A 27,751-nucleotide genomic window follows, 5' to 3' on the forward strand; every position below is an offset into this window, starting at 1 on the left:
CCGATGTCGGTGTCGCCGGAGTGAAGGAGTTAAAATTGGTATTCATATAATAATTAAAAAAAATAGGTATGAAAAACTGAGATGAACCATAAAGAATAGCTGAGTAAAAGTTTTAATTAAAATTCTGCTGGTCAGGAAATCCCAATAATGAAAATCTATGATGAATGGAAACTATAGTTATAAAGAGATGTGTAGTCTAAACTTCTCAATGACAATTTGTAATCCAAAAATAGTGGTTGTCCAAAGTCTGGAATGCAGGAAAAAAGGATTAAATGAGAATGTTGTTTTGTCAAAATTAAGAATGTTCATTTTTACTATTTTAGTTATATATCTAAACTCAGTTTTCCACCATATCTGGGGGACCACCCTTTCATTACATTATGTCCTGGTAATGATTGATCTTTGATGAGGGACCAATTTTATTGCACTGGGCTAGGATCTGAAAACACTTAGATCCTGCCCTGATGAAGTGAGAAGCTATTTCATTAATTTTTCAGTTTTCAGTTATAATAAAATGATGAAATATGATATTTGGGTGAGTTCTTATACACCTGTCAGCAAATATATAGAGAGGACTCTTGTCATAGCCCAGTCTAAAGGAACAGTGTGTCAGCATGCATCAAGTCAGTCATGTTGCTATGCATTCATTATTATTGACAGATGCAGGAATGAAACTTGACTGGAAAGATTTGTACAAATTGGCAAGCATGCCCAAGTTCCATTCTTCAGACTAAGCAAGGAGAAGTAAGGGTAGTCAACGACAACATTGCTTTGCATGATATTTACTGATGCTGATTATTGGTGTTTAGAGGGTGATGTGATGGCTGCAAAGGAGGTCCAGGGGGCTGATGCCACTGGACTGGTTGAAAATAACATTAAGGAGGAAGGCGGCAACAACGACAGTGATGGCTACATTGACCTCGACACAGATGACTGCTCAGACACGGCTTCCATCAGCAGCGGTGCATCTACAGGCTCCACTGGTGGGTTATTTATTAGTTTATTTGTTTAGTAATAGTTAATTGTTAAAATACACCTGCCTCCCGTTATTTGTGGGGGTTAGGAGACACGGACCCCCACGAAAATGACCTTCAGCAAATATTTGGCACGCTCCCCAAAAGAAGCCTGTAAACCCACACACAAAAAACAAAACATTGAGAGCAATTTTTCATTAACTATACCTATTAAAGCATTTCTGTTACCTGATGAAATATCATAAATAGCATTATTCATCAGTTATACGTACTATAAACTGTACTGTAATTAATGTAACCTTCATGCTATACAAATATGTAGCCATGAAAATCTCACTATACTGTTGGGTAATTACCACAATTTCAGTCATTTCCATTTTATTTTTCAACTTCAGATGCTTAGGTATTTAGTACCATGTGAGTTATTTACTAATGGATGCTTCTTTCTATAAAAATCAAGTAGTATAAATATGAAACAGAATAAAAAAAATCATAACTAGTAGCAGCTGTTGAGCTGATAACCATAAACAAACACATGGTGTGTTGGTGCAGCTGTTGGGTGGCAGCAGTAGGGGCAAGTAAAGAGGCAAGTTAAATATGCAAGACTATTCATTTCACTGATTTTGTGTACGACACACTGTTTACTACTTACTACATTGTTACACCACCATGACAAAGGCATCACGGCATAAAGAGGCTCAAAAGCAGAGAATGTTAGCTGTAGTCCAGCGTCGCTGTGGAGCATGTGAAGCTACAACCTTGAGTCTGCCACCCCCATCTCCACCCACCCCTCTCTGCAGCCACTGATACCACTGAATCCTCACTGGGCTGTCCTAGCTCTCCTCAATTTGCTGGCTCACAAGAGTCACAGCCTTTAGGGATACCTCCATGCACACCTACCACAGCACACCCCACCCCACATGACACATTGTCTTCATCAAAAGCGTATGAAGATGATGAAAAATGCTGTACCTAAACCGGAGGAAACATTTATTAGGAGGTACATAATCTCAGAACACCAATTCCAGGCATTGGTTTCATTGCTGAGCTTCCCCCGCATGTGGTGTAGAGGCAATGTAGGTGGTGCCCTCTGATACCCTTGCCATTGAGTGATTAATATGCCTTGCAATATGGGGTAACCAGATACCAGCTTTACATTAGAGTGCAATATGAATGTCATATAACACTTCAAGATTGATACAGAGTGTGACTTCCAGAGAAAACAAACAAACTGGCAACTGCTCAAGTGCTCCAGGCCTTTAAAAACTGTGCGCTCGTTAAACCTCGATATCTCAAAACTGGTCTTTTTAGTTTTTCTACAACTACTTTGCAACTATTTTACCAAAGTGGATGAAAAATATATCATTGGAAAGCAAAATGAAAATGTGATTTTTCTATTGTTCAACTTTTTTCAGTTATGGATAAATTATTGCACAAATTGACAAAAAATGTCACGAAAACCTAAATAAAGAAAAAAATTCCAAACTAAAGAAGAATGAAATTAAAAATTCAGAAACAATCGATCATTTGGATATTTTTTAATGCATATTTGGTAGTTTTTCATTGCCATCAGTTTTGGATAAGAAAGTAGTTGTGAGTTATAGTGTAACCAAAATACAGATTTTTTCAGTTATGAATCGAGCTATGGATCTGAAAATGAGCAAAGATTATTTCAGCATAGGCATATGTTTGGTATAAATATAATCATGGCAATGCACTGGTAATTAAGAAATGGTATGATGCTTTCCTTAGTCCCCTCGTCTGTCCATTGCAGCGTGGGGGAGGTAAGGTGACCTGACTCAAATTACACGACAGTTGGATAGGGATTTGTCTACCCATTCTGGTCCCTCCCTCTCATGTTTACCTGTTTGTATGAAATGAGATCTGTACTGACTTTCCTCACTCCTTCTCCATCTTCTTACCATCAAAGATGGCGGCAGTGTCCATTGAAATGTCTTGTAAATATACAGTTTTCGTCTGCAAGTGTGGGTTTCATTCATATCAAGAAGATAACATCAGTGTGATTATCCCAGTTTATTGTCCTTTTCTTATGATGGCTGAATTATCCAAATTGTCCTCTGCAGCTGCCTTTGTGCAATTGGGGTAAATGTGGGGGAATGTGCAAATCTGCGAATAGTGAACCTGCAAATACGGGGGACAGGTGTACTTTTTGTAAGAAATAGATCAACTGGCAAAATTGGTTCACCCCCAGGGAGGCGTAACAAGAAGGGTCCTGCACTGATGACAAAGATGATGAAGAAGCGCAAACTGAAGCGGGCCAAGAGGAAGACCACAAGTGAGGCCACCACCATCAAGCCGGGTGACCAGCTGGTGGTGGAGACACTCATGACCACCTCCAAGGCTGATGTGGTGTGGCAGGACGGAACTCTCGAGAAATCCATCCTGTCTACTGTCCTCTACCCTATCCACCATCTGGATGACCAAGAATTCTTCCCAGGTGACTTTGTGGTGGAGCAAAAGGATAGTATTGACCCACATGAGTATGGTGTTGTGCAGAAGGTGGACCATGCAGGACGAACCTCCATCGTCAAGTGGTTCAGGACATACACTGCTGGGAGTGAACCTTGGTAAGTGCAGGAGAAGGAAGGGTCAGGAGTTGGGGCTGTGGAATGTGTTAGAGCTGACTGCCATGTTAAACAAGTGGAAGTGGATAGCATGAATAGGAAAGATTGAGGATGAAGGCAGTGGAATGATCATAAAAAGGAGTATCCATGGGGTATTATTTGTCTATATTACTCTTCTTATTCTTCTTCTTCTTGTTTGTACAGTAAACCCTTGCGTTGACAAATCAATTGGGGAAAAGGGGTGATGTTTTATTTGAAAATCCATTATATCTGAGGGATTCAAACTTTTGGTACATAATGAACTTTGTTCATTTTATAGCTGAAAGTTTGCCATTTCTGACCATTCCTGTATATAACAAAGCTTGATCATTATATTCAATGGAAGTTTGTATACTTAAGTACATGCAGTCATCACAAACACTACACCCATACAGGGAAATTAAAACCAATTACACGTTGGGCACCGTGTTATAGTGACCGATAGAGTGTAAATTCTTGGCCAGCCCACCACTGAACATAACTCTGCAATTACCAAACTTGTTCAGTAATTGTGGAAAGTCATAAAAGTTTGTTAAAGCTGAAATTCATTGTATTGGGGTTCTTAGAAGCGATGGTTTACTGTATTTATATTATAATAATAATAATAATAATAATAACAAAAATAATAATGATAATTATTATTATTATTATTATTATTATTATTATTATTATTATTATTATTATTATTATTATTATTATTATTATTATTTTTATTATTATTATCATCATCATCATCATTATTATTATTATTTTTTTCATTTCTGGGGAGGTAGGCCAAAGGCAAAACAATTTTTTTGATGCTTGTATCTGACTTCCCGACAAAAAAGTCATAAGAAGACACCATCACACACAAAGAATTTTGGTGACAGAGCTGCCCTGATGCTCCCTTCTTGAAAAAGATTAAGTTGTTTGAGAGGGGAAATATAGACAAAGGAAGGTGATTATAGAGATTACCAGTGAGAGGAATGACAGGATGGAGATACTGATTAACTCTTTCATTATAAAGTTGAACAATACATGCATGAGCTTATTTTCATTAATATTACAATTATCATCACAGCATTTTGTCGTTTATCTCCAAGCCCCCAGCTGTTGACTCAGCAGGAGATGAGTGTGTATGACTTGCGGGACCACCCAGACTTCCGTTACCGCCCTGGGTCAGTGGTCATCAGGGTCGCCAACTTTGAGGAGAAACAGAACTGCTATACTGGACAAGTGCTGGACAACTTTCCCAGTGGAGAAGTGAGTAGGTTCATGTTCACTGATGAAGCTTTCTTAAATCTTGACCTCTTCAACATGAGGACGTGTATACTGCATCCTTGCATGCCCCGTACCATATCTGAGGACGCCTATACTGCATCCTGGGTCAGTTTAGCCACCATATGATTTATTTCTTCCCGGATAGTGTACGATAGTTTTTAGAATGTAGGTCGTATATGATACGGTGTCTTATTTGACTTTCAACGTTATTATTGTGTAAGAACGTAAGTGTGTCTTGTGCGCATTTATACTTCACAGTAACAATCAATTCTAACAGAGAATAACAAAAATAATGAGAAAGAAATGATATATGTGTATGTGTATGGAGTTCCTCTTCCCTTGAGTTGCCAAGTGGCTGGCTTTGGGTCACACCTCAAAATGTAGTGCATTGTGCTGCCAGCTGCAGGCTTACTGAAAATCAGCTCACTCTTATTCTCAACACCCTGAATTGTGCATAAGAACTCATTGGGGTTCCAGATGGTCTCCTTTATTTTTTCCTTGGTCTCCTCTTTATGCACATTGCATATCTTGATCTTTGGTTTCATCTTTTCAACACTCTTGGTACTAATTTGCTCAACAGACTCCAATTTTTTAGCAGCCTCAGCCCTTGTATTCTCATTATCAAAGTTCATGACAATATTACTTCCATTTGTGAATCTTGAATCAGTTATTTGAATGCCATTCAATGCCTGGGAGACTTCATCCTTCATATCTGTTGCCTTCTTTTCCTGGGTAGAAGCTTTCACAACTAGGAGATTCTTCTTCATTTTCCTGTCTCTCTTCGCCACCTCAGCCCTACTAAGATTTGCTTTGTCTGCACAAACCATATCAGCAACCAATCCCAGCTCCTCTTGCACCTTCTCAGCCCTTGATTAAACTTCATCTTTAATCACAGATATTTCTTTAGCCAATTCTTGCTTGAATTCATCCAATTTCTGCACAATTTTGGTAGCCAGAGATGCCTTATGGAGTGCAAATGGGGTGCAAATCCAATTAATTTTAGGTATATTATCCTGCTTAATGCCAGACAAATGAGCACACTTCACATGACACCATTTAAAACAGAAACAGCATCCAATCCACTTCTCGGCCATGAAATCCTCACAAACATAACACAAATCCCTCACGCCCTTGACCCTGCCAGCCATGTCGACAAAGCACTTTCTGCGTGTAGCAAGACGCAACACATCCGATCACGACCACGACCACCCACTAGTCCTAATTTTGTTGGAGGATTAAGTAATAAACATACCTGGATATATAGAACATACCCAAGTAGTTGATAGCCCTCATAACATGCCTCATTTTCTTGTATGTATGATAAAAAAAAAAAAAAAAAAAATGATGAGAGATCCTGTATTGTACATTGTAATAAACCTCCTTGGGGGTGGACACTATGCCATATTGGAGGTATGAGTATTGCCACAAGATTTAATTTTTTTTGGCACTTTGTAAATTTCTGAATTGTCAGTATGCCAACAATAAAATTTACTCAAAATAAATTTCTATATATGAAGGGCAGCCAGGGTTACTGTGTTGCACATGGTATGTGAATGACTAGAAGGTACTATGTTGGACTTTCTTTAGAGTTTTTGATTTCCTGCTTCCTTCCTAGTGTAAGTAGGAAAACACTTTTTACTTGCTGTTGTACAATACCTCTTTTTCTCCCTGTTGTAGGTGAGTGTGTGGTGGGTGGATGGCCAAAAGTCAGTGTGTTACCCTCAAGACTTGTACAAGGTTGGGGAGTATGACTCAGATGAAGGAGAACTCTGGGATGACACAGCTTCTGATGAATCCTGGGAGACGGAAAGTGAACACTCCGTCATCGCAGAGTAAGTCCAGATCTAGTGTTAATTGGCGGGATGAGTTTATTTACTGTACATCTTGTAAAAGTAGGATTTTAAAACTTTTTATGGCCAACTTTTCAGGGGTTGACATTTTTGTAGATACAGGCTACCTCAATTATGAATGTTCATGCAATGAAAATCAGCTTCAGTGAATATTGTGCTTTAATACTCTTTGCCCACTTAACTAACTGCAAGATTTGCTGCAGTTCACAGTGAACTATGATGAAATAGTTTTAAAAGATGGGACACAGCAAACGTGACTCATTCAAGAGGAGAGATCACACACACACACACACACACACACACACACACACACACACACACACACACAAGGGTTGTTGTTTTTATATCTCTTGTGTGAGTATTCTTTGTTCCCTTGGATACAGGGAAAGTGAAAGTGAGAGTGAAGGTTTACTCAAGACTCGGCTGGTGGCCAACATTGAGAAGGCACGGATAGCAATGAGTCGCTTGGAGGAGATCTTCACCCAGAACCCTTCCCTCCAGACTACTGCCGTCATGAAGCAACTCCTTGACTGTTACAAAGAGTGCAGGTAAGTGTTCCTCTGGGTTTCCGGATGGGCTTTTCCCTCAAAAGGAGTGTCAAAGAAACAGCATAACTGAGGCATGAGGAGAGGCATTGAAAGATCCTGATACAAGTGAATTGTGAGCAAACAACTTGTTGTGAGGCAGAAATGGAGACAAGTAATGGTGGAGAAGGGGTAACAAGTGAACCAGTGAACATTGTGTAAATTATAGTTTTCATGTCCTCTTGATTGAAATACTGTATTTGCAAAATAAATTCGCCCCTACCTCTACCACTCTTGTCAGCGATATTAGAACTGGAGAAACAAACAAGTTTCATCCTTCAGGCTACATTTTATTAGTATATTATGACTCCACACTTTGCTTTGATGACCATATATAGCTGTTTAGGCATAAAAGCAGTTAGTTTCTTTAAGTAATTTCAATCCAGATCATCTTCCCACATTTGCACATTCCCAAGGCATGGAACTGTAGATGTGTCATGGTTCTGCAGCATTCTTTTCATGTAGAACCAACAGTTCTCAAAGGGGTTGAGATCTGGTGAGCTGCCAGGCCAGTCAATCACTTACACAATTTTCCTGAAGGAAAGCTGACACTTTTTGGCCCTATGGGCTGGAACAGTGTCATGCATAAAAAAATGTTCATCTGTGTTCATACACCTCAACATAAATGTTACTCTTTTACTGTAACATTCTTTGGCAAAATGTGTAAAGCTCTATGCCCACATTCACCACTGCAGCAGCCCCACATCATCAGAAATGCTGGGTGCTTGACAGTCTTCATAATGAAGTGCTCCTTCTAGTGAGTGGCACCCACAGGACTCCTTACTTTCCCTTGATGCTCTGTAATGCGTCTGACTGTGGACTCATTGCTTCACATTACCTTCTTCCAGTCATCTTCAGTCCATATTTCATATTTCTGAGCAAATGCAAGGCTCTTCTTCATCTTTGTTCTGTTGAGTAGTGTTTTTTTGGCAGGTGAGGGTAGCTTCTGGTCCTTGGCGAGGTGATGCTGAATGGTCCGCTGAGGCATGTCTCTCAGCAGTCCAGGATGCATTGTTTTCTGTTGTCCAGCCGTGATCTTGGGGTTCTTTAACACTTCTCTCCTTAGAAGTGTGTCAGTGGCCTTGGATGTTTTCTTGGGGCATCCAGACCCATATTTCCTGGGAGGGATCATGCAATCTGGTGTGGGTCTGGCACTGCATTGAGTCTCTTGATGGTGGAAAAATGTCATTCAGTATGCCTTGCAGTTTCCCTCAGAGATACATTCTCCCTAATCAAAGTGAGAATTCTGGCTTTTTCCACATCTGATAAAGCTGCTTGGCAGGCATGATGGAGAACATGGAGGAAAAATGATGGAGCAGAACGGAAGGTGTTCGAGAATGTGTAAGAAGTGACACTTAGGGTGTGGCATGCATCCACCTCTGACTAAAGCTCAGAGAACACTGGTGATTTATCACATTGCGTGCCACTCGCTGGGCCTGCCAGACCCTGTGAGTTGCTAGAGATGTAAAAAAAAAAACCATTTGAGGTCGAGAAGATACAATGTATAAGTGATTCACGCCCAAGAGTGAGTTGGTGGTTGGGTGCAATTTTTTTGCTTATACTGTAGATGCACTGTCAATCAAGTTAGTAGGCTTGAAGTATAAGGGCAGACATAGCCATAGGGTAAACATTTTTTGTTCAGTCACTGGAACAAACTATAGCAATTAACCTCTTCACTCTCCTCACCTACCAAAATGAGTGCATTCATGTTTCAGATACATGGACAAGCTAATGGGGACAAGCTTCTTCCATGAGAGCAACTTCCAGGGATTAATTGAGAAGGTACGTGAGCGTGGCCGCGCCTCCACCACCCAGCGCATGACAGAGCAGATCAACCGCCTCTTCTCCACAACTGATGCTGAGGCCGGCTTGCTCTCCTCTCAGCTCAGCACCAGTGAAGAGGGCAAGGGTGAGCTGGGGAAGCCTGACAAGCCTGATGCCCCCAAGAGTAACAAGAGCAGCTCAAGCAACAAGGATAACAAGAACAGCAAGGAGTGTGAGGTGTCAGGCATTACAGACAGTGATATTTTGTCCTCCAAAGATGCCATTCTGAACAGCTCCACAACTCTCTCAGAAAACCTGGCCAACCTCAGCATGTCTCAATGGTAAGTACTGTTTACCTCCTTGATGTAAGAGTTAACTATTGCAGGTAGTCCTCGAGTTATGATGGGGTTTGGGAGTGGCAGGCTGGTCGAAAGTCATATTGGTTGTAAGTCGAAAATTACATTAGAAATAAAATAAAATATTATTCAAATGTCCGTCTGCAGATAGAATGGTGTTCCTGCACCTCAAACTCTCCCCCCTTAACCTGGCTCTGTCTTCATGTGCCCACCTCACCCCAGGCCTTTGTTCAGATGACCCTTTAGCCATGCAACGTTGTGCAAGGTAATGCAATGGAAGTACCAAGTTTTGTCAAGATGGCGCCGTTAGCCAAACACCCCACCAAGCCGTTGTGCTGGGGGTTGTTTTGGCTGGGGGACAGTGTAAACAAAGGACACTTAATTCATATGATGAGTTGCCAGTGTCACCTCTACTGCATCTTCTTACCCTCTGTGAATGTTTTTGTTCAACTATAACTGCATTTTCCTGTAAACAGTTGCTTATAGGAGCTGCAACAGGAGTATTGTGAAGGGGCTGTTGTTGTGGAGCACCATTTTGCTAGCTAACTGTGATCTGATAGAGGTAACTGTAAGTTTGTTAGAAAGTGCAGGAACTGTGTATACAAACATCTGCTCTACCTGTGGCAAATTACAGTAAACCCTTGGTATTACGGACCATTTGGGGGGAACTTAGTCCGTTAATGCCGAAAGTCTGTTAGAAGCGGCAGAAATTTAAAAATACGTATAATAATACCGATGAACCTAATAAATATAAGTATGTATATTTTATTGTGTATGTTGTCTGCATATTGCCTGTATAGCCGCACAGTACACTTAGCGATGGACTGCGAGGCACGGAGGCTGGCACATTGGCAGTGGGACCCTGTGGGGGGCCGTACTGTTAAGGGTATCATACGAGCCTGAGACATGCACACCATGTCTACTCTGTTCCCTCCTACTATCTCTATCCTAAATTTCAATCCAAAACTGGATGTTGCGCCTATGTGTGCAACGACATCACTTGCTCTCGTGCCCATGACCTTGACTCTTCAGAATTTTCCACCATCTGGCTAAGACTTAATTTTCATTCTATTACTAAATACATCTGTGCTGTTTATCTCTCACCTAACTCTACTAACTATGTAAAATTCTTTGACTACTTGAACTCTTAAGTGGAGCACATTTTGACCCACTCTCCCTTTGCTGAAATCTCCATCTTGGGAGATTTCAATGTTCACCACCAGCTTTGGCTCTCATCCTCTTTCACTGACCAGCCTGGTGAGCAAGCCTAAAACTTTGCTCTCCTCAACAACCTAGAGCAGTTGGTTCAGCACCCTACACGTATTCCCGACCGTCTTGGAGACCGGGCCAACATACTAGAACTCTTATTTACCTCGAACCCATATGCTTATTTACTCTCAAACTGTTCTCTCCATTGGGCTCCTCCGATCACAACCTGATTTCTGTATCCTGTCCTATCGCTCCTGTACACACTCTGGACCCACCGAAGAGGCGATGCTTCTGGCATTTTGCTTCAGCCCGGTGGGATGACTTGAGGATGTACTTTTCCGATTTCCCGTGGAATAATTACTGCTTCCTGGAGTGAGACCCCTCTGTGTGTGCCCAGCGCATCTCTGGAATGGAGGCATACATTTCATGTACTTTTTCTACTCCTCCTGCTAAAAAGCCTTGGTTTAATCACGCTTGTTCTCGTGCTGTCAAAGTTAGAGAGGCAGCTCACAAAAGGTACCAGAGCCTTTGAACTCCCACTAACCATGATCTTTACATTTCCGCCCGGAATCGTGCCAAATCTATTCTTCGACTTACCAAAACATCTTTCATTAATTGAAAATGTCAAAACCTTGCTTTTTCTTATTCTTCCCGGGATTTAGCCAAAAACATCTCCAATTTCACTTCTTCATCTTTCCCTCCTCTCCGTAACCCTGACGGCAGCACTGCCATCTCATCTATCTCTTAGGTTGAACTCTTTTCTCAAACTTTCTGTAAAAACTCCACTCTGGATGATTCTGGGCATATTCCTCCTACTCATCCCCCCTCTGACTCCTTTATGTCTGTTATTAACTGTAAAAAAGAAAAACAATGAAGAATGCATAAACATTGGTGAACATAGCCTATCTTTGTTTCATCAGCAGCAAGGCCAGCAAGCCAGAGAAGGCACTGGATGGTGGGCGCAACAGAGGTGGAGAGCTCCGTCATAAGAGGATGAGCGAGACAGACATGACTCTCCACGAGAAGGCCCACACAGACACTCGTCTTAAGGACTCTAAGAGCTGCAATGATCTCAAGGTAGGTCCTGCCACACACACACACTCAAGGAGGATGGTGATGATGATGATTGACTTAATTTAAGTATTTGAATAGTCAAGATTAACTTCTGTAATACTAATAAAGTACTTGTACTACAAAGAGATGCATGTTGTATTGATGGGAAAGGGGGTTGGTGAATAATTGATGCTCATGAGCTACCTTGCATGGGGTTACTGCCCTCTTGTAATCTCCTTTTATCCTCTTGTATGACTCAAATAGCTACCAGCCATAAATGTGTTCTGCTGCAGGTATCATGTGAGAGTGGTGTCACCGAGGAGATCCGCACATCTCATATGTGTGCTCAGCTGTGCTCCCTCATGAAGGCACAGCTGCTCAAGACCTATGAGGAGGTGGTCTTTCGTTTTGGGGGACACTTTGATATGAGCCTCATGCAGGACTGTCAGGTAAGGAGCATATGATGTCAGATTAGGTCAGGCATTCATTTATCTGTGACTTGTGATTTGTGTCTATATATGCATGACTGCATCTGTGTCTGTGGCATAGTCTTTAGTGTGAATCAGATATGTTTTAAGCTCAACTTTTTAAACTTTAATGGCAGATAATGTTTGAGAGAGTGTCAATTGCTACCATAGCCATAGCAGTACTGTAGTAGGATCAGTAGATGCTTCATGAACCTTTTCCCAACATATTCAATTTTTTACTGCCATGGATACAGATGCAGACATGGGTCATGGATCATGGACAAATGGATAGCCAGACATAGAGGATACAGAAGTATTAGGTGAAGGCTATTAAGTATTAAAAGTCAGGTGAGATGTAACATTACTAGCTCAGAGTTGTGTGATGTGAGTCATTGGGTGTAAGATTGTGAAGTGAGAGGGTGTAAAGAGTATCAGTCTGGAAGTTATTAGTGTGTTGATAGATCAATGATATTAAGTAGTGAGAATTAGGATATGTAAGATTATTAAACAAAAGTTATAATGTTGCCAGGTGACATAAGGGGGTGGAATAGTCTCTTGAAAATATTAAAAATACATCATTAAAGGAACTAACAAAGGCAATGTTAGTGAAATACTTATACAAAATAGATGTTAAGACCTGTAGCAGTGGTTACAAACTGGGTGAATACATGTCCTTTATTCCTTTTATCTGTCTTCAGTATCTGTTCAGTTCCTACCTTGAACAGTTCTTTATTTCTTTTGTCTGTCAATCATTTTTATTTAATGGACTGTATAGACATTCCTCTGCTCCTTTTATTTATTGATTGATTTAATGACCTCTCCTTTCATATGCTGCTGTAACAAGTCCTTACTTCCCCGTAGGAGGAGGAGAGAGTGCCATTGGATGAGGAGCGTGCTGCATTGGAGGAGGAGAGGATGCTGGTGGAGTGGGCACGCATGCACAGTGATAACAAAGAAAACATTCCCACTTTTGAAGACATTGTGAATGAGATGACCAATACACCCAACCCTGTGGAAGCCGTGAGTCTTACTGCCAGGATTGTTGAAAGTATATATTAACATTATTAATACACTTTATGTTAAGACTTGAGGAATATGAATATATAACATATACTTATGTAAAAATCAATCCCCTTTACTCAAGGCTATAATATGGCCTTGAAAAATTTGACTTTTTATATGATTATGTTCAGTATGTCTGAGGTTATCCTTAGCATGATGCTTCCTCTGCATCCTACTCATTGTTTTTATATTGGTTCAGAAAATATAAATTTTATTCTCCCTCATCTTCCTTGCTGCGCAGACCTCACCCTCACAAGATGTAGACACAGCCCCGGCAGAGGCAGAGGCTGTGTCTGAAAATGTGAAGAAAAGTGAAGAGCTGCCTTCTCTATTATTCTCTTCGATTTCTGTGTCGCCTGTCACCAATGGCAGCATCATTGCTAGTAATGGCAATGAGAGTGAAGCCACCAACAGGAACACCTCTACTGAAGATTCTGCAAATGATGACTTAATAAATGCCATCATTGCAAATGCTGTTGCTGCTGTCAACGGTGAGGTGATCTCTGCTGGAGCCATCAACATGTGTCCTGAAGCTGTTGTCAGTCCCACAGAAGGTCAGTACCAACACACCTCCTATTGTGGTTTATTTATTATCAATTGTTTTATGTGTTTGCATTTGTGTCACATGTTACCTTTTTAAAGTCTGTGGCTCATCATAAGATACTGTTTTTTCTTAAATGGTTTGTAACTTAAACTAATGTGTGGATGTGAAAGTTTGAGATTTTGGTACATTCATAAATTAATGTCTAATTATTAACTTTCCAAAATAGTCTATTATAGTAAAAGATGATAGCAATTAGAACATTGATAATATTAATCAGAGTTAAGCAGGAGTTTTCTTTGCAGCTGTTGCTAATCTCATAAAATATTAGGAATAGCTTCATTAGTATTGTAGAAAAAATCCATAATATTCTCATTGACACACTAATACTATGAGAGTAATGTGCCCTTCCTAGTTTCCATCCCTAGTCTAAGAACAGTGGTATTATGTTTGTTGTGTGTGAAAACTTAAAGTGCTGGTTCCTCCACATGTCGCTGCCCAGGTGTTGGAGAAGCAATTGCCAGCTCTGAGCCAGACGGTGAGCAAAACACACCTTGTAGTAGACGGGCATGGTGTAGAGTAGGATTTTTTCAAGGTTGGGTTGCTCTTCAGTACTGGGTTACATTAGACTACTCACTGGAAGGGTTACCACTTCTTCACAAATACATAATTGAATACCAGATGATGGAGGGCAGACAGCTCTAACTATTGTCAAGAGGCTTCAGATTGGGTTTTGAGGGTAATGCTTAAAGTATGACTGGGCTGTAGTCAGTTTGAAGAACATTGATGTATAGGGACAAAGTCCTTTTTCATTAATGTTCTGAAACACTGGTTGCTTAACTAGTCACGCTCATAGTATGTTTATTTGGTGCTCCATTGCCACAGTTTTTCTGGTGTGGTGATCAAAGATTTAAAGAAGCTATGCAGATTGTAATTCTAGTTTGTATCGAACTGCTATGACTATATCTCTTTAACCCTCTCACGCACCATGATGCAAATCGTGTCAAAACATAAATCACCTACAACTCAGCTTTTGATGTGAATTGCATAAAAAAAAATAAAAAATCGCCAAAAGTAATGTTTTTATCAAAATCGTGTCAAAATTTGGTGCATCAAGGATCCAAGCTAGGGCTACTGAATCAATTAACTATTATCTCTCACATGGGTATGGGTGGATTTGAAGTGATAATAGTAATAAATATACAGTAAACCATCAATATAATGGACTAATTGGGGGGAACTTAGTCCGTTAATGCCGAAAGTCCGTTATTAGCGGTGGAAATTTAAAAACAGTAAACCCTCGATATAATGGACCCGCTAAGTTCTCGTAGCATTTAATAGTAACAATGTATAACATTCCCTTTGTCTCCGAGCTAACCATACACGAGCCAACAAATACTTTCTTTTCACTTTTTTCCTTTTCTTCAGCAAACACCACAAAGCAACTGCTGCAATGTCCAGATCCATTGTTTGTTTTGCTTTTCAGCTGATATATCCCAGAATGTAACAGTCTTCAGTGTGACCAAACTTGAGGATAAATTCACGGTAGAAAATTGTCGGGAGATAATTTTAGTGGAAAAGTCCTGAGAAACTAGCTTGTTATCGCACCTTTAAGCTGCTGGTGTCACACTGGGCCTTTTTCCTACAACCTCGATGGCGGTAGAGGCAACTGGAAGCTCTAACTTTTCTGGGTGTGCTTCACTCATGGCCAAGGTCGGTTGCTTGTGTTCACAGTGTAAACAAAGCAGTTGCCCTGTACTGACACGGCGCCGTCTGCTAAAGTGCGGCTTGTGCTGCTGTTAGCCAAGTTGTGGACTTTTTGCTGCAGCTAAATGAAAGGAAGGAGTGGTTGTGGGCACAATCATGGCTTCAAAGACGGAAGGACAGGTGGGTTTACCCAAACCTCATCAGAGAAGTGTGCTGTGAAGATGGAGTCCCTCTACAATTTTCATAGAATGGAGAAGAGTTTTTGAACTGTGGTTCTACATCATGGGGTGTTCTCATATCTTGTTAATTAAATAGTAAACAAAGCATCTCTTCCAGTCCACTTTACGAGTTTCTTGGTTGGCCATTTTCCACGGCTCCTCACTCCTCAGCAACTGCTGTCTTTTTTTCTTTTTTTATATATTTTTTTTACGTGTTTGCCTATAGTATAGCACCAGTAGGCTTTCTTCAGGGGCCTGGTGGTTAGCCCAAGCCTGTCATGGCGCAGGCAATTCTTATAGTGGCGCCATTTATTCTTGGCTCATGCTGCCCCCTGGAACTCATTCTTAATTCATTTGGACGGTTTCTTCTAGAGTCCGGGTTGATGGGTGGTCTTCAGGACAGCATGTGGGTAGTCTTAGGCCACTCGGTGGTGACTGAGAAATCCCAGATGGTAGCGTAGGGAGACATGGGGATTCGAACCCGCGTCGTCCAGCATGCGGTGAATGCAGGGCCCACATGCTAACCACTCAGTCACTGCCTACATACCTACACACAGCCGTGCGGTTGTTGGTATTCTCAACCATGTTTCATCTGTATGGACAACTGACAACTTGCTCCTGGTTGGGTGCACGGGCAAGCGCGGTTACCAATAGCCTCAGCGGTTAGAGGAAAATGGCCAGTGTGACACCGCCTCTAGGAAGCGGGCGTGATGCCGACAACTGGTAGACATGACCCGTACATGCCAAAGCAGTGTGAAACTTGAGGCGATAATGCATGAAAATTGGGATAGTAAGAATTTAGGAGTAAGCGCAAAACTCAAGGATAGCGAAACTCGGATAGCGTGAAACTTTGGAGGGTATTGTATAATGGAGAAGACAGAAAAGTTTCACCTTTTTCAAAATTTTCATTCCTCAAAGATTTTACTAGTTACATCTCAGGTTCTCAAACTTTTTATAAAATAAAATAGTGGCTTGGGGGTATGCATTGGTATGCTGTGCACCATTTTGGCTGGAGTGGTGCATGACGATGTTGTTCATATCCTCACATCCTGTGCTAACTAGATGAAAGTTGTTGGAGGTTGCAGGACATAGAAGTTTCCTAGACTCTTTCTATTCAGCTTGACATGTCAAATGTCCTAAATAACAGGAATCTTAAGACACAACTGGAATATATTTATTTTAACTCTAAATGTAGGATGTTTCTGGGAACTGAGACTTTTATACACATGGAATAATATAATGGCTGGAACAGTTTATGTAGTTGTGAACATGAAAACCAGTATTGCTGATATTTTTGTTATGCATATTATCCTTCAAGAAGGTTGCCTTGCCATTTTTTTTATAAATGTCATTCTTTTTAGAATAATGTTGTATTCCTTGAGCCTTCTCTTTGTACATCTCTTCAGTATTTTTGTATCAGTTTCAATGCTCATAGTGTATTAATTTTATGCATTGTGGTTGTCAGCTTATTGCAACAGTTGTTGCAGTTGATTTTGGCATCTTGACTCTATTATGCAATATTTTGCTGTATCATGTTGGCATTTAGGAGTCATTGTTCTGTCTCTAATTCTTTTCTTTTCCATGTTTATGACTTCATCTTTTTTCAGATTGCTATATAAAAGGGATCCAAGAAAATGATGGTCATAGTTGTTTAAAGCTACACTTTTTTTAAGATATATTGTAATATTTTTTTTTGCAACTTAAGTAGTTGTTTTATCCTAGTCAATCTGTACGTTTTATTGAATAGCCTCAATAGAGACTATCATGAGACTAGAAAAATAGAATATTTTGTCAGTAGATTTTTTTCTATCAGTGTTGAAGTTTTGCAAGATTTTCCAGTCTACCAATAATTATCTTCATGATATATATTAGTTATAGTTTTTTGTTTTTGGCATATGTGTATGTGTGTATGTATTCTGGGTATAATTGTCTAATTGGGTGTGTCTTTGGTATTCAGGGTTCCAGGTTCTTGAGGCAGCCCCTGACAGCCACAAGTTTAAGTTGACCATGTTCCAACCCACTGACCCACAGCACTTCTATCGTACTGTACGCAAAGAGATGAAGCTTCTCAACACATCCCTTCCGCCAGGCATTTGGGTCAGGGGCTACGAGGACAGAATGGTGAGATTTTCTTTTCGTGGCACGTCACCTACAGAAAATTTAATCTACTTATTTCATGGATGTGTGATTTCTGTCTTTCCCTCCCCCTCTTTTTTTATTCCCAAAAAGGGAGACAGCCCAAGGGCTCTAAAACAAAGTAGCAACAAAAAAGCTGCCAAGTGCTGCTCCAACAGAAGAAAAACAGAACAAGAGGCCAAAAGACAGGTCAATTTTGGGGGAAGAGGTGTCTTGACACTCCTTCCTCTCTTGAAAGACATCAAGTTATAAGCAGGAGGAAATACAGTTAAAGGAAGGCTGTTTCAGAGTCTACCAGCAGAAGGGATGAAAGAATGAAGATACTGGTTAACTCTTGCATGAGGGATATAGACAGTATAGGGGTGAGCAAGAGTAGAAAGTTGAGTGCAGCGGGGCCACTGGAGGGGGGGGCGGCATGCAGTTAGCAAGTTCAGAAGAGCAGTTAGCATGAAAATATCAGTAGAAGATAGAAAGTGAGGCAACATTGTGATGGAATTTAACAGATAGAAGACTGTCAGTGAGAGAAGGGGAGTTGATGAGACGAAAAGTCTTAGACTCTACCCTGTCCGAAAGGGCTGTATGTTTGGAGCCCCCCCACATGTGAGATGCCTACTTCATACGAGGGCAGACAAGGCCCCTGTATTTGGACAGCATCTGTGTCGGGGAAAAGAACTGGTGGAGACAATGCAGAATGCCCAACTTCGAGGAAGCTGCTTTAGTAAGAGAGGAGATGTGAAGTTTCCAGTTAAAAGTTTCTACACATATGTAAAGCAAGTGTGTAAAAAGTAAATTTGTTCATGTGGTTAAGCATCTTTGCCATATAAATAAAAGAGTAATGTTTGTCTCATTGAATTCAAAGTCAACCCTTACCACAACCTGTTTTCTCAGGACCTGTACTCCGTCATGATCCGGGGCCCAGAGAGGACCCCCTACGAGGATGGTCTCTTCTTTTTTGACTTCCAGCTGTCTGCAGACTACCCTCGAGCACCCCCTCTGTGTCACTATGTCACATACTGCTCTGACAAGCTCAACCCAAACCTGTATGAGGATGGAAAGGCAAGTTCAAATGATAAAGGTGTTTTCAGAGCTCCTGAGAATTATGCATATGTCTTACTATCCTCTAGACCAGGGTTTCTCAAACTAGGGTATACCTACCCCTGTGGGCAAATGACAAATATTGGGGATCTGATATGCATGTCAATGATCATCTGATTGATGCAGTAGTCTTTTTCAGACACATATTGAAACTGAGAAGAGGGCAGGAAAGGGGTTAACAGATTTGATTTGGTTAGTTTGTCATCCAAAGTCTCTCTTGGACTATATGAAGATGACAGACTAAACCAAGTTCACCCTCTGGCTGTGGCAGGGCATTTGGGGATTTTCCCATAATGTGCGTAAATTATGAAAAAATGAAAATGTACCAATTGACTTCATATTACTTATTCATCCAGGAAACTTTGTTTTTCATATATGACATTTATTTCCCTCAGGAAATTAGTAAAATTGTGAAAAAAGGTCTTAAAGTATTAGAAAATAGCAAAAAAGAAGAAAAAAAAAAAAAAAGCTTTGTAAACCACATGATCCACTCCATTGTTTAGGGGCTTAGACTAAAGAAAAGGAATATAGATTATTTTGCTACCATGTATTGACACATTACTCAATGTAAAACCCATTTTTATTATTGTAAAGTAGGTTTATTTTTTGTAGATATTGGTTTACTGTGTACAGCTTGCTCGGATGATTATTGTGCAAGAGTCCACGCCTCGAGATTTGTCGCACAACTTTATATTTTCCTCCCATACCATTATAAAAATACAAGAGGCAGTAATTGTGTGTCTGGCAGCGATGTACATCTTCCCCACTCACTGGAGTGATGGAAGGAGTGTCTCCCTCCAAAAATAGGCAGAAATTCATGGATATAAGGGAAATTTCAGGCTAAATTAAATTGTTCAAGGCCATACGAACTGTCAGTCCCTACTGGGAGGGGAGGGAGGGAGGGAGACCCTCCTTCCATCACACCAGTGAGTGGGGAAAAAGATGTATGTTGCTGCTAGACACACGATTACTACTTCTTGCATTTTTATGACGGTATGGGAGGCAAATATAAAGCTGCGTGGCAAATCTCGAGGGGTGGACTCTTGCGCAATAATCATCCATACAAACTGTAAAGTGAAAATTTGAAATTTATATAATATAACATTTATCATGTAAAAAATCAATACTGAAGCAAGATTTGCACATGTTTTCAATAAAACGGCCTTTCGATAGCAGTTAAATGCAGAGTTAAAAGGCCTGGGAACTTTATTCAAGGTCACTCAATTATATCTTAATCTTTTTTATATTATATATGCTTATATTGTTTTGTAAAGTAGTGTATTACAATCAGGGATTGTTTATTACACAATTGCAATGATAAATTTGATATGAGAATATTGTAACAAAAAAGTTTCATCACATCCGTTGGCACCAAACAGCTGTGGCAGCCTTTGTTTGCTGTTTCTTACATTAGCTGCACATAGTTATTGCTATGAAGCTGTGGTTTTCTGTATGTGTTTTTGTAAGAAATGGATTGATAATTTCAATGAAAGACATTTTTAAAATGATATTGACTAAAGTCGACTTCTGCAACTTGGCAGAATTCACTCTTGGTGACTATTGTCAAGTACTGCTGCCAAAGGGTTAATATATTACCCAATTATATTTTACCCTTCATGAATTTATATGCCTGGTTAGAGGTTTGTGACCAGCATTATAAAACTTGTACATTGGCTAATAGAATCTGCAAACCACTGCTCTAGACCGGTGGTTCTTAACCCGGCAGCCTCAGCGATCATGTTTCTTAAAGACCCCTCTAAGCGAATTAATGAGAAAAAATCATCACTCACAAACCATTATATTATACCTATCGATGCATTTGTAATCAAATGCATATATACATATTTTGGGGGGCTTATGTCACGGCAAGAATTTGGCCCATCGCTGGTTCACGGTAAAGCCACATATTTGGCCTGTCGCTGCTACCGGGTTAACCCTTGTACTACCACACCCCCTTTAGAAATGGGTTCTTTACTCCAAGCTCTCTCTAGGAAAGTGTCCTTCACTCCATTCCCCTCCTTGCATACATATATAGATAAAATTCCCTCCCAGATTTAATAAACATGGAAAGCCTAAGTAGACTTAAGACTACTGAAGTTAGCAAAAGCAATACTTGAGGATTTTTTCATAAACTTTTCAGTATTAGCCCATGCTCTCGTTAAGGTAATAACAAATATAATTTGAGAATTTCCAACTTAGAAATTACTAATGCCCCTTGGGGGAGCACACACCCCAGGCTAAGGACCACTGCCCTGGACCATTCTTGAGATTGATTGTTGAGATGGAAACTGCTTTCAGAGAAGCATTTTTGATGATGAAAAGTTAGGTGTTGTTACAATCTATGTAATGATTATGCATGTACAAGTTGACCTTAAGCCGTAAGGTTCTCATGGATCTATACTCTTACTTAGTTGAAATGCAGTGGTATAGAGGGTCCTGAAAAGTGCAAGACGTTGGTGGATACACAAGTTGGTGCTAATTGTTACATGTAACCTGTATGCCATTTCCACTCCCAAAATTTGTTTCTCATCAATTTTTGTTCATTTTGGTGTGGCTTGCACCCATTGAGATTTTTTGTTCTTCTAGATAATTTTTGGTAACATTTTGCAACTCCCTAGTTTTTACAATTTTCCTTAACTTTATACATCAAGTTAAGTGCCATTTGGCGGTGTGTTGGCAGGTATGTGTCTCACTGTTAGGCACCTGGAGTGGGAAGGGCACAGAGGTGTGGACCAGCCAGAGCAACCTCCTGCAGGTTATCATATCCATCCAGGGTGGGTACCTTACAAACTCAGTTGATGATCAGTTTAACTTAGCAGAGAACAAACTTCCCATCTTAATCAAAAACATAAAAAATATCGAGTGAAGCTGTATTACCTGGATTCACTGTAGTTTGGAGGGAGTCTTTAAAACTGCCACTTCATTATGTTTTATATATTTGTATCAGGCAGATTTAAAATTCTATAATTTACAGAAAATACTTTTTATGTTAGTATTTGCATATATAAAATGTGTATATACATCATTGTTAGGTTTTCTGTTTACCTGATTTAAATATACAAAGCTCTCTTTTGTTCTGCGATAAACCAAAATTCTCTGTAATGCATGATGATGACGTGGCTCCATTCTCTCCTGTGCAGGTTTGATCCTGGTCAGTGAGCCATACTTCAACGAGGCTGGTTATGAGCGCCAGAAGGGCACACAGCAGGGCCGAGAAAACTCTCGCATGTACAATGAAATGGTTGTGTTGAAATTGATCCAGGCAATGGCCAAGGTCATCCAGGCACCTCCTGACATATTCAAAAAGGAAATTATTCATCATTTTCATGTGAAGGCAGCCAGGTAAGTGACAGGAAATATTTATCATGTAATGTTGGAGATTAGATAAAACTCTTTAGAAAGTTTTGGTAAACATTTCTCACTTCGAATTCCATCCAACAAGATCAATAAGATTCATTTTTTTTACTCAACCTCTTATGAGACTAAATGAAAACTTTTCATTAAATATCTATCTATTTATCTATCTATCTATATCTCCGACGCCTTGCTCCCTCGCGGGAACTTCCCTCCAGGGGGTGGCTGTGGCAGAAGTGTCTCCATCTCTCCCTGTTCTGGCACTCCCTCTCAGCACATTCAATCCTGCTACTTCCAACTCTCTCGCTCCAATACTCACTCACCCTATTGATCCACTTCACAGGTGGTCTTCCCCTGACACCCCCTTCCTCAATCCTTACCTCATACACTCTCTTCACGAATTCATTCTCCCCCATTCTCATCATGTGTCCAAACCATCTCAATGCACCATGCTTCACCCACTCCACCACTCCACACCTTTTGCTGTTGCACCCATACCAAACTGCTCATACACACTTTCATTACTTTCTCCATCCCATCCTGACACACCACATGCACCTCTTATATAACTCATTTCCACTGCACGTATTCTTGATTCCTGTGCTGCATTCCATGTCCACGTCTCTAATGCATATGACAGAGTTAGCAGGATAATACTGTTCCTTATTCCTCTCTTTACCTCTATGCTCGAACTTTTTCCTTTCATAACTCCAATGCACCCACCACCTGTCTGCCCTTCACTGCTCTTTCCCTCACCTCACCTTCCATACTGCCATAAAGCATCCAACCGCTCAGGAAGAGTGAAAACGGACGTTAAACGAAATGGTGATGATGATGATGATGATATATATATATATATATATATATATATATATATATATATATATATATATATATATATATATATATATATATATATATATATATATATATATATATATATATATATATACACTAATTTTTTTTCTTGCTCATTTCTTAATTTATATGCTTGCCTCATTATATACAACTGTTTTCCTTCAGGACATTTCCTTCTTTCCACAGACAAGTACAGAGGCTGGAGTGTTGGCTGGAGATCTCTGAGAACTACAATGTTTCCCACCCTCTGTCACCAACCACTCCCACCACCTTCAGGGAAATACACAACTCAGGTGTGTTATTTCACAGTTACCTAACTTTGAATATGTTACTACCAGGGTATGAGTGTTGAGAAATCTATTTGGACATGTTAGTAAAGTCTGTTTCATTAGAAAATTACAGGCAGCGATGTCTCTTTGTTTTTTGACTGCAAAGTGGCAGTCAATACCATGCTGTAAACCATTAGATTGATTCAGCCCTTGGCCAGGAAGGGGTTTCTCCAGCATAATGTTCTTAGTTTTCTAATAATATCTGGAATACTACTTGACCTACCTATATTTTCTTAGCAACATTGCCATCTTTAGGTCATTCATTCTGTGACGTTCATTCTATACTACAAAATTATAAATAATTTTTTCACAGAGATATTGTGTGATGAAAGAAATATCTTATATGATAAAATAGTTTTATTGTTTTATTTATATTCTGGTTTATAGGGAGTAGGTAGGAAGACACCTGCCGAAACGGGCATAAGCCACTCCCGGTGAGGTATATACAGGAAGAGAGGAGGGTGCTGCAAGCCCATCAAAGACCCTTCCTTTCAACTGAATAAGGCACCTTAATACTCATTCCCTCCAGCTGAGAAGGTTGACCTGTCGAAATCCCTGCTGAGAATAAAATGCACAACAATTTATTTTCATGCCCCAGCTCAGTTTTCTAGCATAATATTTTTTCCTGACATTGTTTTCAATAGAAGGGTGTATATCAGTTGGTGAACACATCTGAACTTTACTTGTTCCCCACAGCTGTGAAGGTTGACTTGCCAGAGTTTCCGCTCATCCCCGCTTCCAAGGGCTTCTGCATCACCCTGCGTAAGACACTGCAGCAGTTCAAATCCATCCTGGAGTGTGTTGGAGTAACCTTTGACTCTGTGCCAGATGTGGCTGAGGGGAAGGCGGCTCCGGCTCCTACTGAGAGTCAGCAGGCCACAGCCACCTCACCGGCCCTCGCCGAGCCCAAGAGTGTGGCCAGTCGTAACTCGTAGCTATTATCCAATTCTAGCTCATTTTTCCCATTTATTATTATTAGTCTATTTATTAATGATGGTGTTCAGTGCCTGTGTGGGTTGTGGCGTTCATTGGGCCTTGAGAAGGATGGATTTTGTAATTTGTTTGTTTTATTGAATATGATAACTCATTTTCCCTTCTGCAATGAAGCAAAGAGGAGATGATATATTGCCACTACAGTCATGGTTTTATTATTTCAGATATTCGATTTAATAGGAAAAAAATATATCAATTTGTTTATTTGGTTGTCCTGATGAACTGCAGTTGTTAATCTGTTAATGATCTATATTTTTGTGAACTTTGTGATAGTGATACCTCCAATGCTACTTATTTATTATCAAATTAGTTTATGTCTGTGATTCTCATTTACTTTCAGTATTTAAAGTGTCGTGAACATATCCACACATGGTTTGTTCTAAATTTGCTGCTGAGATTTGCAGCTATTTGAGGATGAGGGCACAAGCACTGTTCTCCTCCTCGCCTTTGAGTAAATACATGTGAGCATTAGATATGCCAGGCTTTGTCTTGCTCTTGTACTGTGAGGTTTGACAGTCAGTGTAGCCTGGATATTAGGAAATCATCTGACTTCTTAGCTTACGTTGAATATATTGTTTTGTTGATATGGATCGTGAGGGAAATATAATGGTTGTTGATGTTCTGGATGGAAGTTGGTGCTCATTAAATAGTTAATCATAACATACATATTTTCTTAACATGTAAGTCACTGTTTTCAGAATTTGATGAACACCACAAGTAAAAAAAATGTAAAACCAGTGGAAATATGAATATTTCATGTCTACAAGAGACCCAGAGAACTTTAAAGCAATCTTTTGTTATTATACAAACACAAACTGTGCATTAAGTTTACAGCTGAGGAAGCTTAGTTTGTGTTGTCTTGATGGGCCATAATGGACTGTGTGGAGTGGGCACTAGCCAGACACTGCCACTCCATTCCCTTGCCAATCAAGCAGCAAGCAGTGCAGGCAGAGTGTTGTGACTATGACTGTCACTGTGGCAGGGTGTTTGCTGCTTCATTTTGTTTTACAATAATTAAGGCTTATGCACTGTAATAGTCATTCAAATTAAATAGCTTCACCTTTCTCATTAACCTATAAGCTGCAACATCCCCCATTGGATTATTCCTGAGCAAGTGACATACACTCACATATAGTCCAGACCTAGTTTCCAAAGTGGGTCTGATTATAGATCAATACACCACATGTCACCCCCTTTTCTCCATCTTTTGAGTTGGTCACTTTGCAGTCACAATGGAGGCTGGAAAGTCGAGTTGTGATGGCAAAAATGCACAGGGAAGGAGATAGTTTAAAAAAGAAAAAAAAAGCAGCATCGAACTGGTTAATCTGTACTTTTAATTTGAATGATTTGAAAATTAATCACATGGACTTGGATGATTGTGTTAAATATTTGATAGTGAAAATTTTATGTATAATGAATAAATTAAAAAAAAATCAGCATAGCTTATTATAAGACTAACATCTAAATAACTGATAGTCTTCTCTTCTGTGATGCATTCATGATAAATCTCAAGTTGAGTTTGAAAATAAAGATTTCCTAAGCTTGTATGGAATAAGGATTTTATATATATATATATATATATATATATATATATATATATATATATATATATATATATATATATATATATATATATATATATATACATACAGTAAACCCCGCTTAACTCAGACCCGAATAAGCCGGATATCGGATAAGTCAGATACTTTCAGTTTTTTTTTTTTTTTTAACGTTCTATCCCGAGTGCACTGGTAGGCATTTTTTGGCCTTTGATTGAGTAATTTTAAGCCACTTGGCTTATATACTGGATGAAATACCCCTGGTAGCTCTTGCATCGTCTGAGTTGTTGAGGAGTTGTTCGAGCTGTTGGAGACGCGAAACGGGCACGTGTGCTGCGGCACTGCTGGTGCCAAGATCAACGTTTACACAGCTGACTTAGCAAGCGCGTGGCAGTGTCTCCCTCAGCTTTCGCTCGCTCTGTAGCCCTTATTGTTGCCTTTGTAATTCTACCATGGCTTCTAAGGGCAAGGCTGTGTCTTCCACATGTTTATGTGTGTGTGTGTGTGTGTGTGTGTGTACGCCGCGTGAGTATGTTCACGCGCGCGGCGTGTATGTAGGACCTATTTACGTAATGCATTACACAGACCATTTTAACTGTTAGTGGTAACAGGCGTGCAAAATGTTAAGAAAAAAAAAAATTCTCGGGTAACTCGGATTTTTGGATAACGCGGATTGACCTTCCCCCCAATTGGTCCGCCTTATGTGGGGTATACTGCATATATATATATATATATATATATATATATATATATATATATATATATATATATATATATATATATATATATATATATATATATATATATATATATATATATATATATATATGGATTCTGGAGCTGCCCTGTGTATGCCACTCAGCCTGTTGCAGTCTCCCTGTGTTCTTATGTTCTTATATATATATATATATATATATATATATATATATATATATATATATATATATATATATATATATATATATATATATATATATATACAGTACCCTCTTGAGTTTTGCGCTATCTGAGTTTCGCGATCCTTGAGTTTCGCGGTTAGTCCTAAATTCTTACCATCCCGACTTTCGCGCATTATCACCGAGTTTTGCGCTGCTTTGACATGTACGGGTCACGTCTACGTACCATCGGCATGTCACGCTACCTTTAAAGGTAGCACCACACTGGACGTTTTCTTCCAAACATTGTGGCTATGGCAAGAGAGAGAGAGAGAGAGAGTACGTATTTTCATATTTTCATAAAGTGGTAAAAAAAGTCAGCTTCTCCACGGGCTGGAACAAATAACCCCTTTTTCAGTGTTTTCAATACCCCGAGTTTCGTGATCTGCAAGTTTAGCGCTATACCTGTGGAATGAAGCAAGCGCGAAACTCGGGAGGGTACTGTATATATATATATATATATATATATATATATATATATATATATATATATATATATATATATATATATATATATATATATATATTCACGCTCGCTTCATTCTGAAGGTATAGCGCTAAACTCGAGGATCTCGAAACTCAAGGTATTGAAAACACTGAAAAAGCGCTTATTTGTTCTGATCCGGGATTATTATTATTATTTTATTTTTTTAGATGTGGGCTATAGCACCGGTAGACTATCCATCTGGGCCTGATGGCTGGCCCCGAGCCTGTCATGGCGCAGGCAATTGTTTATAGTGGCGCCATTATAATTGGCTCGTGCTGCCCCCCTGGAGCTCACTTTTTTTCCTCTTTTACTCCATTGTTATCTCAAAATACGTAC

The 27,751-nt window shown here is 39.7% G+C and overlaps 1 protein-coding gene across 6 annotated transcripts in view; it reads left to right on the forward strand.

Moving 5' to 3' along the window:
* LOC126985556 ((E3-independent) E2 ubiquitin-conjugating enzyme-like) overlaps positions 1-25,870 on the forward strand; it is a 36,626-nt gene extending 10,756 nt beyond the window's left edge. For 3 of the 6 annotated variants that reach the window (XM_050840675.1, XM_050840712.1, XM_050840696.1), the window contains 17 exons: positions 810-983; positions 3,187-3,562; positions 4,681-4,840; positions 6,536-6,690; positions 7,092-7,256; positions 9,008-9,397; positions 11,542-11,698; positions 11,968-12,123; positions 13,003-13,161; positions 13,445-13,757; positions 14,247-14,282; positions 17,627-17,790; positions 18,694-18,861; positions 21,581-21,674; positions 22,041-22,242; positions 23,299-23,405; positions 24,138-25,870. In XM_050840675.1, the coding sequence (XP_050696632.1) occupies positions 810-983; positions 3,187-3,562; positions 4,681-4,840; positions 6,536-6,690; positions 7,092-7,256; positions 9,008-9,397; positions 11,542-11,698; positions 11,968-12,123; positions 13,003-13,161; positions 13,445-13,757; positions 14,247-14,282; positions 17,627-17,790; positions 18,694-18,861; positions 21,581-21,674; positions 22,041-22,242; positions 23,299-23,405; positions 24,138-24,376 (3,215 nt within the window). In that variant the 3' untranslated portion in view covers positions 24,377-25,870. The remainder of the gene's footprint in view (positions 1-809; positions 984-3,186; positions 3,563-4,680; positions 4,841-6,535; positions 6,691-7,091; positions 7,257-9,007; positions 9,398-11,541; positions 11,699-11,967; positions 12,124-13,002; positions 13,162-13,444; positions 13,758-14,246; positions 14,283-17,626; positions 17,791-18,693; positions 18,862-21,580; positions 21,675-22,040; positions 22,243-23,298; positions 23,406-24,137) is intronic. The other 3 variants (XM_050840686.1, XM_050840716.1, XM_050840705.1) reach the window with 2 other exon arrangements.
* Positions 25,871-27,751: the final 1,881 nt, after the last annotated feature.

Source organism: Eriocheir sinensis, chromosome 5, assembly GCF_024679095.1.
Source record: "Eriocheir sinensis breed Jianghai 21 chromosome 5, ASM2467909v1, whole genome shotgun sequence".
Classification (NCBI taxonomy): Eukaryota; Metazoa; Arthropoda; class Malacostraca; order Decapoda; family Varunidae; genus Eriocheir; species Eriocheir sinensis.